This window comes from Hemitrygon akajei, chromosome 4, assembly GCF_048418815.1.
Source record: "Hemitrygon akajei chromosome 4, sHemAka1.3, whole genome shotgun sequence".
NCBI classification, from domain to species: Eukaryota; Metazoa; Chordata; class Chondrichthyes; order Myliobatiformes; family Dasyatidae; genus Hemitrygon; species Hemitrygon akajei.
Window position 1 is genome coordinate 34532271 of NC_133127.1, and position 12225 is coordinate 34544495.

General features: G+C 39.8%; 1 protein-coding gene across 2 annotated transcripts in view; it reads left to right on the forward strand.

Annotated features, from left to right (window-relative positions):
- nsd2 (nuclear receptor binding SET domain protein 2) overlaps positions 1 to 12225 on the forward strand; it is a 99111-nt gene that overhangs the window by 17051 nt on the left and 69835 nt on the right. For both annotated transcript variants that reach the window (XM_073042276.1, XM_073042275.1), the window contains exons 3-5: positions 2654 to 2825; positions 9282 to 9451; positions 9783 to 10310. In XM_073042276.1, coding sequence (XP_072898377.1) covers positions 2654 to 2825; positions 9282 to 9451; positions 9783 to 10310 — 870 coding nt within the window. The remainder of the gene's footprint in view (positions 1 to 2653; positions 2826 to 9281; positions 9452 to 9782; positions 10311 to 12225) is intronic.

Genomic DNA, 12225 nt, shown 5'->3' on the forward strand with positions numbered 1-12225 from the left:
TGTCGGGGGGGGGGGGGGTTCATCTTTTTTTTGGTATTCATTTACCAAAATACATCTGTTAATAAACTAACTACATCACAGCCACATTTGCAATTTTTTCATTGTGACTTCAGAATTTCAAAAGGAATTGGGTAAATTGTGCAAGATCACAGTGCCAAATAGTTGGCAACTATGGCTTGCATTTAAGAACTAAATTGTAACGTGAATTTTGGTTAAACACTGCCTCTTGAAGAGGTATTAACAGCTTTGTCATGTCTCAAGATTTCATTCTAGACCAGGGGTTTCCAACCTGGGGCCCAAAGACTCCTCTATTAATCATGGGGGTCCATGGTATAAAAAAGATCGGGAGCTCCTGTTCTGGACTGAAGGCATAAATAGTTACAATTTCCTGCGTTTTATTTCCTATAAATTTGATAAATTAACTAATGATATTTCTTTAGTTAATTTAACATACTAAATTAGTTTACACTATTGTTTTCTGTCTTCTGTGTTTTATTCCATTTTATATAGATAAATAGCTGAGGATGCTTTTTCTTTTCAAAATATGACTGTTTATATCAAAAAGACAATATTTTAAGCTGAAGATTTTTCCCAAAAGATCATGTGCTGTTTTACTGTATGGCTAAGAATTAAAGTTTTTGTGCAATTACTGTCACTGTCACTTTCACTGTCAACTGAAGCAGATATATTATTTGGTGAAGTCTAGTGGATTATGGCTAATTGGGGCAGTTAATCGGGGCAGCCACTTATTTGGGAGAACTCCGAAAGAACAAAAGTAATGGAGAAAATAGTCAGTATTTCCTTTGTTTATTTGGGACACCATGCCACTTAATTGGAACAGAAGATTTGCTGAACAGTTTCTAACCCGTAGATTCCGGACTACAGAGCGCACCTGATTAAAAGCCGCTGGCTCTAATTTTAGAAATAAAATCAATTTTTTAATTGTACAGGCCGCACCGGATTTTCGGCCGCAGGTGTCCCACGTTGTAATATGAGATATTTACACAGAAAGATATTACACGTGAGGATTTTTTAACTTTTAATTAAATCCATATGGTAACAAAAACAAATACATATTGCAAATGCTTTTTTTCGAACCGTGCCCGTAACGCGGCTACTTTTAAATATACGTTGCGTATACTTCTTTACTGAACAACATTCCAATATCTCCTAACGACTGGTAAAAAATATATATACTGCAGCCTACCAGGAAAAGTTATTGATCGCCTTTAACTTAAAAGCAGCGTTCGCTCAGATCCAAAGCCGCTCGCGTAATGCGCTCCCTCCCTCCGTCCCGTTTTATCGCAAACTGGCATTTTTCCCACAAGACGCGGCGAAACCGGGTGTGATGTCATAGCATCCCGCGATGTAGTACAGAAAACAAATATAGTTAAAACTCTTCTAACTTTAACTAGAAAATGAATTACTAAGCGAAAATATTATAAACTAAATAACTGCCATAAAGGCAGCACAATGCTTTTCTTCGAGTGTTTTCCATGTTGATGAGGGTGAGTACAAATGACTGATTTACAATAATTTAATTGTGAAAGTGCGCTTGATTTATCGTACAATTTCATTGGACCTCTGTGAACTACTCATCAATTTTATTGGTGTACTGTTATGAGGCAAAATGTTTACGAGGCGGCATGAAAAAAATCATGTATTAGCCGCTCCGTTTTAAAGGCCGCAAAGTTCAAAGCTGTTCAAAATGTGGGGAAAAAGTAGCGGCTTAAAATCCGGAATCTACGGTAGCTTCAATTGCATGCACTTCTGTGGCCTTTAGAAACTACACTGTGCAGCAAATAGATTATAAATTATGTCAATTGCATGTGGGGTTTTTTCTGTTCAAAAAGCAGTGATATTTGTCACTGATAGTTGGTAAGAAATGAGCAGCAAGACAATTCAGAATTGTATTACTCACTGCAGTTTCAAGCATTCAGGCCTGGAGATATCAGAAACCGCTTGGAGTGAAAATGAAATGATATTACTACTTCAGCAAGTTAGGAACTATGAAGAATTTGAATGTATTTGAAAGTATTGACAACCATCTTGAATGTTGCAATAAAAAAGACAATTTGGAAAATGCAAGTGTCGAAAGCATTGAATGAAGGTAGTTCATTATCTGCACCAGGTGCCTGCATCAATTTTGTTCATTTACAGTCATTCAACTAGGACATGGCAGTGTACAAAGGAGGAATTCCTCTGGATAACTATTAGGAACTAATGCACAGTTTTATAGTATTGGTAGTGCTCTGATTTGTTCTGTTTAATTTCAATACGCAAGTTGAAACTGGTAATGATAGTTTATCTTTTTAATACCTTTTTAACTATTTCAATGAAATTTTGGCAAATTGGGGCAGCCATTTAACTGTGCCAAATGTACTGGTCCCGCTGTGTCCCAGTTAACCAAAATCCACTGTATTTAGATTACAAATCAGAAATTAAAGTGCTGTTGTTAAATTCAAATTGGCATTTTTGACTTTCAAAAGAAAAATATGTTGTAACTGCAAGTATTTTTTTAACTGTCACCTAAACATTTTTTTAAATATGCCTATCAACGTGTCAATTATTTAATAATGTTTTTCACTGATGCCTACAATGAAGTTTAAATGATTTCAAAAGTTCAATCTCACACTTCTACTTTTGTCAATAGGTTGAAGAAGACCAAGTGAATGAAGAAGATAAAGATGAAGACATCAAGGAGAAGGATGTGCCAGTGAAATACGATGTTGGGGACATGGTGTGGTCAAAAGTATCTGGTTATCCTTGGTGGGCTTGTATGATTTCCTCAGACCCTATCTTGGGTACCCACACAAAAGTAAAAGGTACTGAAAAATTACACATTAAATACTGAGTTGGTGAATCATGCAATTTCACCAATTTTAGCCAGTTGAATAATTTTCAAGCACCTTTAAATTGAGTGATATCTAACATTTAGAGATGTATCAGAAGAATCATTGCTCTACTTTTAATCGTGATATGCCTGTTCAACCAGAGGGGCTGATACAATTGTTTACATTTCCATGTACATTTTGTTGTTATGCAGAGCCCTGTCCCTATTTTACCTCAACTATTCTTTCCCTTTTATCTACATGGTTTGTCTTCTACTTTCATTGTATTTTTCACACTTTGAGTGTTTTCATTCCTAGCACTTGTTAAATTCTTTCAATACTTTAGTGTTGCTAGATTTCTTATTATTTTATTAACAATCCCCTTGGATAAGGCTCCCTTCATCCTCTTCTCCACTCTGCAAAGGGATATTCAAGGTACTTGTTTCCTTAAGCATAGCCACCCTTCTTTCCTCTGCAAATGACTACCCCGTCTGGTGCACCTTCTGGTGCTGACTGAATGAAGAGGAAGAGCAGCATTTTGTTTGAAAAGTGAGTTAGAAGTGATGTTTGCCCTCTACATCTTCCTTTAGAATACAGAGTCACATGGAAATGAGATTTTTGTAATTCATAACACGATTCTGGATTATTTTAATCAATTATCAGGGCCCATCAAAACCTGGCTTGATAATGAGGTCATTTTACTGAATTTACAGGACTAGTCAATAGTTTTTTTGTCCCATGAGCTTACTACCAGACCCATATCACCAGCTATCACCTTAGTAAATTATTAACCCATGTGCCCTTATCCCTTTTAAGCACATCACCTTGTTCTTTGTCCCTTCCTTAAAGTCCGCAATTTTGGTTGAAGCACCATGGCAGTGGGAGTGCCTACATTTATTGTCTATCCTAATTGCTCTTGAACTGAGGAAGCAATTAGGAGTTTTCCCCAAAATAGGCTTTTCATATGGGTTTCCACCTTCAATTTCGGTGCAAATTGATTTGTGATGTTTTCTTATTGATGTCTAGTTTAAATCACTTTACAGCTTTCATTTGCTTAATGGCTAACTACCACTCCACAAGAGATTTTGCAGATGCTGGAAATCCAGTGCAATATGCACAAGGTGATAGTGGTAGCATCTATGGAAATGAATAAATGTTACAGGCCAAAACCTTTCTTCAGGACTGAAAATGGAGGACTAGCTCGAAGGTGATAGGTAAAGCCAGGTGTGTGGGAAAGGTAAAAGGCTGGCCAAGAAGGAATCTGATAGGAGAGGGGTGTGGAACATAGAGAAAGGAATGTAGGAGGAGCAATGGGGGGAGGTGATGGGCAGGAGAGAAGAGGTAAGAGGCCAGAGTGGGTAATAGAAGATGGGGGAAGGGAGAGGGAACAAAAAAAAAATAGCAGAATAAGAAGTCAATGTTCATGCCATCAGGTTTGAGGCTATTTAGACAAAATTTGAGATGTTGTTCCTCCACCCCAAGAGGGGCTTCATTGTGGCTAAAGAGGAGGCCATGGACTGACATGCTGGAACAAAATGGTTTCGCTATTGTAGAGGAGGCCACACCGGAAGCATTGGATTCAATCAACAACCCCTTGGTTCAGTTTCTTCCCACCTACATCCATGACACTTCACATTTTCTTGATCTGCTCAACAATCTTCAATTCCCTGGCCCTGCCTACCTCATTTTCATTATGGAGACTGGATATCCATACACTTCTATCTCCAATCAAGAAGGCCGTAAAGCTCTCTGCTTCTTTCTTAACAAACCTCGCAACCAGTTCCCCTCCACCACCATCTTCCTCTGTCTGTCAGAGTTGGTTCTCACCATTAACAATTTCTCTGGCTCCTCTCTCTTTTTTCAATTTCAAGGGGTAGCCATAGGCCCCAGCTATGCCTGCAATTTTCACTGGCTATGTAGAACAGTCCATGTTCTAAGCCTTCCCTGGTAATGTGTTCCAATTGCCTTGTGCTACATCAATGTCTGCATTAGTGCTGCTTTGTGCACCCTTGCTGAGGTGGTCAATTTCACCAAATTTGTCTCCAATTTCTATCCTGCCTTTAAGTTCACTTAGTCTATTTCTGACACCTCCCCCTGCTTTCTCGATCTCTGTGTACCAATATAGAACATAGAAAAGTGCAGCACATTACAAGCCCTTCAGCCCACAATGTTGTGCCGACCATGTAACCTATTCAACTGCCTAGAATTTCCCTAGCACATACCCTCTATTTTTCTAAGCTCCATGTACCTATCTAAGAGGCTCTTAAAAGACTTTATTGAAATCACTTCTACCACCGCCATCGGCAGTGTATTCCACACACCCACCACTCTTTGTGTGAGGAAAAACTTACCCCTGACATCCCCTCGGTACCTATTTCCAAGCTTCTTAAAATTTTGCCCCCTCATGTTAAGCCATTTCAGCTCTTGGGGGGAAAAAGCCTCTGCCTATCCACAGGACCAATGCCCCTTGTCATTTTATAGACCTCCATCGGGTCACCTCTCATCCTCTGTCGCTCCAAGGAGAAAAGGTCAAGTTCAATCATCCTATTCTCATAAGGTACGCCCTCCAATCCAGGCAACATCCTTGTAAGTCTCCTCTGCACACTCTCTATAGTATCCACATCCTTTCTGTAGTGAGGTGACCAGAACTGAACATAGTACTCCAAGTGGGGTCTGACCAAGGTCTTGTATAGCTGTAGCATTATCTCATGGCTCTTGAACTCAGTCCCATGGTTGATGAATGCCAACACTCCAGAACCCTTCTTAACAAAACTGTCAACCTGCGCAGCAGCTTTGAGAGTCTTATGGACACAGAGATGAGTTATTAACTTCAAACTTTCTGCATTTTCTGCATGTGCATGTAACAAGAGCTGTATAACTCATCTCCTTCTACCTTAGTCCAAGAACTTATCAATCACCCCTGCTGTGGACACTTTCTGGAGGTCCAAGATCCATATGCTCCACGGCCACTGGACTAAGTGTGTAAATGTAGGAGGGGACTATGTTGACAAATAAATGTGCTAGGTTTTCTAAAATTGACTCCTACTTTAGGCCACAAACTTATCAATCACCCCTCATAATTTAATTTGAACTTTGAACACTTGCTTAAACCGTGGGAAAACTCCCACCGCAGCTCCTGCACTACACCCTTTTTATTGGGCTCCGTCACTGCACGAGCAGAATGTTGTTGATCTGTATACGTCTTTAATCACTTGTCATTATCACCAGTGTGTTCACATCCTATTAGGCTCCAAGTTAGACGATCTCATTGTTCATTTGTAACTTTTTCTTTTCTCTTACCTGTCCTTGACTGAAACCTTTGTCTTGATGGTTACTTCTAGACAGTTGCATTTCTCCTGGCCAGTTCATCCTGCCTACCCGATAAATGTAGACTTGTCCCATGCTCTGTTGCCATAACCAAGCTTATATATCCTATTATGTTGTACTTGTACTCAGTCCACAAACAAGTTCATTTTAAAATTTATTGTGGCCTTATTTATTTCACTCCGAGTATTCTCATTCAGACTTGTATGTGATGCACCTTACTTTGTTTCACAGTGTTAAAATTGCTGCATACAGCATTCATGTTGTTACTGGTTAATTTTCTTTACCTATTTGTTCTTGGGTGTAACAAACACTGCTGTTCACATTCTACTTCTCCCACAGATTAATTAGTATAAACAGTAACACAGAACTGTTTGGGATGTCATCAATTTGAAACGATGAGCCTGTTTGTAAAGCTGACAAAGAGAAGTTGCATTTGGTGAATCTTACTGATTTTTTTTAAGGGTGTAACTAAGGGTACATAACATGAACAGTGCAGCACAGTTCAGGTTGTTTGGCTCAAGGTTTAACCTACTCCAAGATTAATCTAACCCTTCCCTCCCACAGAGCCCTCGATTTTTCTTTTATCCATGTACGTATCATCCTCTACCACCACCCTGGTAGTGCATTCCATCCACCTACTGCTCTGTTTTTGGGAAAAAAAGCAACTTGCCTTTGACAACCCTCATTTACTTTCCTCTGAACACTTTAAAGTTATGACCCTCATATTAGTCATTTCCATCCTGTGGAAAAAGTCTTTGCCAGTCCTCTCTGTCTATGCCTCTGAGCATCTTAGAAACCTCTATCAAATTACCTCTCATCCTCCTCTCCAAAGAGAAAAGCCCCAACTCGCTCAACCTATTCTCATAAGACATGCTGTCTGATCTTAGCAGCATCCTGGTAAATCTCTTCTGCACCCTCTCTAAAGCTTCTATGTCGTACTTACAATAAGGTGACCAGAGCTGAAGACAATCTTCGTGGCTAACTGGAGTCCTCATGGCTCTTGAACTCAGTATCCTGACTAATGAACCATACACCTTCTCGGCCACACTATCAACTTGCACTGCAACTTTGGAGGCTCTATGGATGTGAACTCATCTAAGGGAACAATCCCTTGGTTCCTTCATACTGTTAAGAATTCTGCCTTCAATTTTGACCTTCCAAAGCAAATCATTTCACACTTTTCTGGTTTCAGCTCCATCTGCCACTTCTCAGCTCAGTTGTGCATCCTAATAATGTCCCTTCTTGTTCCTTTTTGCACCTTGGTACTTCGGGTGGCTTTTTTTTTTGTTGCTGTTTGCTTAACATTTTTCTGTTTTTTTTATGGGACTGAGTTGCTAGCTCAACGCTCAGTCCAGCATGGATGGAAAGCGTGTTAGGAGCCGGCCAGATTTGAAGTCAGAACCATTCGCCTCAAAGTCTGGTGCTGATGCCACTACACCATCGCTAACAATACCCCTTTGTAACCTACAATAATCTTACACGATCCACAAATACTACGAACCCCATGTCATCTACAAACTTACTAACTCATCCTTCCACTTCCTCATCTAAGTCATTTATAAAATTCATAAGGAACAGGGGTGTCAGAACAGATCCCTGCAGAACACCACTGGTCACTGACCACCAGGCAGAATATGCTTTGTCTACTATCACCTTCTGCCTTCTGTGATCAAGTCAATTCTGAATCCATGCAGCCAAGGTTCCCTGGATCCCCTGCTTCCTGATTTTCTGAATGAACCTACCATGAGGAGCCTTGTCAAATGCCTCACTAAAATCCATATGCACCACATCCACTGCATTGTCTTCATCAATATACTTTGTCACTTCCTCAAAGAATTCCATCAGGTTTGGGAGGCCAGACCTGCCCTCTCAAAGTCACGTTGACTATGTTAGACTATGCTGATAAATCCTGCCTCTAATTGATAAAGACAGGGCAGTGGATGTTGTGTGCATTAATTTTTAGTAAGATCTTTAACAAGGTCTTGCATTTCAGTGGATCTGGAAGATTAGTTCACTTAAGATTCAGGGAGAACTATCAGGTGGATTCAGAATAAGCTTGATGATAGGAAGCTGAAGATGGTTTAAGATAGATTCTCCAACTGGGGACCTGTGACTAGAGGGTTTCAACAGTGGTCAGTGTTGTAAATCATTTGGATGTGAATGAACATGGGCTGATTAACAAGTTTGCTAATGATACTAAGTTAGGGTGTCTTGTTGATAGTGAAGCAGGTTATAATGAATTGCCATAGATCTTGATCAGTTAGGAAGATGAGCTGAGGAGTGGCAAATGGCTTTTAACTTGGGTAAGTGTGAGTTGATGCAATTTGGACATTGGAATCAGAGTGGAACTAACCAGTGCCCTGCTGTTCACTGTACAAGCATGGTGGAACAGAAGGACCTAGGAGTACGAGTGCTTAGTCTGCTGGAAGTGGCTGCACAAATAGATGAAGAATGCATACAGTATGCTGGCCTTCATCAGTCAGAGCATCGGGTTTAGGAGTAAGGACACTATGTTGCAGTTATGCACATCATTGGTGAGACTGCACTGGGTGTATTGTGTACAATTTTGGTAACACTGTTTTAAGAAAGACATTGTTAAGTAGGGAAAGTATAGAAAAGATTTACAAGGATCATTCCTTGACTGGAAAGCCTGAGTTATAGGGAGAAGTAACCTCATAATTTTACAACGTTGTGAGGGGTGCGGATAAGGGGACAGTCATTATCTTTTCCTCAAGGTCGGAAGGTCAAAACTGGAGAGCACAGATACAGGATAAGAGGGAAGAGATTTTAAGATGATTGGGATAACTTTACCCAGAGGGTAGTGAATACTTAGAATGAGATTGCAGATTAAGTGGTCAAGACAGGTACAGTTGCAATGTTTAAGAAGCATTTGGATAGCTACATGGAGAGGAAGGGCTTGAAGGGTTATGCGGGCAACTGGAACTAACAGGGAGGATGTGTGTGGGTGGTGTGGACCAGTTGGGTTGCAGGGCCTATTTCCATGCTATAAATCCTTATCAACTGGAAACTGGGTGTAATGCAGACCAAAATATCACAGTTCACTCACTAAAATCAGTTGCATCATTCTTAAAATAATGAGGATTCTTTTCTCTTAATTTTCAGTTGTGAGTAAGTCTACTTGTCGTCAGTACCACGTCCAGTTTTTTGGAGAAGCTCCAGAAAGAGCCTGGATTTTTGAAAAGAGTATGATACCCTTTTTAGGTGCTCATCAGTATGATGAGTTAATCCAGGAGAGTGCCAAACATGCAAGTTCAAAGGCAGAGAAAAACAAGGTAGGGTGAGAGCTCTCTACTGATTATTATTTGTACTTTTCCTACATACTGAGTCTTCTCATACATACTTTCTACATTAGCTTTACTTCAGATAATCTTATATCATGTGCGGATTGAATTTTTTTGAATAAATAGCCAGAAGATTTGGAATTTTCTAAAGAATTAAAAAGCGGTTTCATAATTTAATTATTATTTTGTATTATTTGGTTGATTGTAGTAAAACATTAAAGGTTTAGCAACATGTTTCCTTTAGGTCCAATCCAAAGAGAGTTTTATTGAGTGTTTTGTAATTCCAGTGTACCTTTGAAAATCAAATTATTCTTTTTTTCAGCTTCTAAAACCAATTCCTGCCAGAATTCGCCTTCAATGGGATATAGGCATTGCACAAGCTGAGAATGCACTGGCAATGACCCCTGAGAATCGAAAAGCTAAATATACCTTTGTTTATGATTGTGATCGTCCATTATTACCACCTCAGGTTGCTAAAGAGGCTGGTGTTCCTGTTGAACTTGTAGAGAACAGTAAGTGGCCAACTGAAGATTTGCCAGCTCCAAAAGACAGTCTCTCAAGCAGTAAAGGAGCAAGGAGAAGAAATGGCGCACCAAATAAAAGGCGCTGTTCAAAAGGATATGAATGTAAGATCCCTTCAAAAGAGTGTTTAACTAGGACTGTGGATTCTACTGAAGGTTCTGCTCAAAGTTATTCAACTGACAGGACATCTTGTAGATCATCAGATTCTGAGAGTTGTGCAAGTTCCCCCATGGCTAAGCGAAAACATGGAGTAGCCAGTCAGCGGACCAGGAAGTGTGACACTGTCCTTGCTCAGTTCATGGCCTTCTGTCAGAAACACAGAGATGAGGTTTGTGTTTTTAAAAACTACTGTCCAAGAAAAATTGTGATCATCTGTTATTTCTGTAAATGAGAATTATAATTGATATTTGCTGTTTGCTAGAAAAATGCTTGGGTAACTATTTTTAAGACAATTTTATTCATTTGAGAAATGATCACCTAAACACTTAAAATTTTTTATAAGTTGCTTCTACTTAGTGTTTCTCTGCTAATGACCTGCTCTTTATTGTTTTGATAGAGAGTGCAGTGACTAAAATTTAGCACTGCATAATACTGAACTTGGGAGGTTAGAGGGCTCAGGGAAGGTGCAGTGGGAGATAGTAGATTGAAATCATTATTATCTAAATTTGAAGAAGTTGGTTTGCTACAGAAATATATCTTGTGGAATGAGGCCTTAAAAGTTTCTTTGATTGTTATTAATATGAAATTAATTGCATAAATTTAGATATTAAACACATTCAAAAGTAAGTCCGGGCCATAAATGTAGTGTTCTGCCTTGCAAATGATATTAGCTTAATATAGGCAGAAATTAAAAATAGGTTTATTATCATCTCATATACCAAGGTACAGTGAAAAATGTCTCTTGCATAGCATCCATACAGATCAATTCATTACAATTATCCATTGAAGTAGTACAAGATAAACCAGACTAAGGTGCTACACTACAGAATAAAGTGCAGTGCAGTTAGACAGTAAGATCCAAGGTCACAATAAGGTAAGTTATGAGGTCATGATCGTAGAAGGGAAACTTTCAATTGTCTTACAACAGTGGGTGAGAAGCTATTCTTCAACTTGGTAGCATGCGCTTTCAAATCTTGTTTCTTGTATGTAATGTGCAGGAGGAAGAAAGAGAGGATGTCCAGAATGGGTCAGCTTTTAATTATGCTGGCTGCTTTGGCAAGGAGAGTAGACAGAGTTCATAGTGGGGAAGCTTGTTTCCATGATGTGCTGAGCTGTGTCCACAACTGCAGTTTCAGGCAGAGTACATGCCATACCAAGCCATGCGACATCGAAATAAGATGCTTACTATGATGCATTGATTAAAAAATTGTGAGGCTCAAAAGGGGCATCCCAAATGTCTTTAATGTTCTGAGGTAGTAGAGGGAGGTGCTGGTGAGCTTTTTTTGGCTGTGGCATCAACATAATTGGACCAGGAAAAGCTATTTATGATGTTCACTCCTAGGAACTTGAAAACTATCAACACTGTCAACCTCAGCATTGTTGATGTAAGCAGGAGCATGTGCACCACTCCCTTCCTGTAGGCAGTGACCAGTTCGATTATTTTACTGACATTGAAGGAGAGGTTGTTGTCCTGACAACATGACACTAAGCTCTCTATCTCCTTCCTGTTATTTGAAATATGACCCACTACAGCATATATGTCAAACTCAAGGCCCGCGGGCCAAATCCGGCCCGCGGTGGAATTATCTTTGGCCCGCGAGATAATATCTAATTACTATTAAAGCTGGCCCCAGTAATCGAAGCGCCTATGGCGTATGATATGGCTAATGCTGAGTTTATTCAGGTACCAGGTTTTCAGGGTTTTTAGTGTTTATTCGGCAGTCTTGCTCGGCAGTCTTCTTCATAAGAAACGGAATTTGTAAAGTGAAACACTTTGTAGTTATAGCAGAGACTGAGACACATGAGAGCAGGCTGAAAAAACGGAGGCAACGAAAGCTGCGTTCGTACGCATCCGACTGATCCGGCCCGCATGAAGCTGCATTTTGCTCAATCCGGCCCGTGACCTAAAATGAGTTTGACACCCCTGCACTACAGTGTTATCATCTGCAAACATGGTGGAGTTAGAGCAGAAAATGGCCATGGAGTCATGAGTGTACAGGGAATAATGTAGGGGCTGAGGATACAACCTTGTGGAGCACCAATGTTTACAGTAATCATGCCAGAGATGTTGCTGTCTGTCTTTA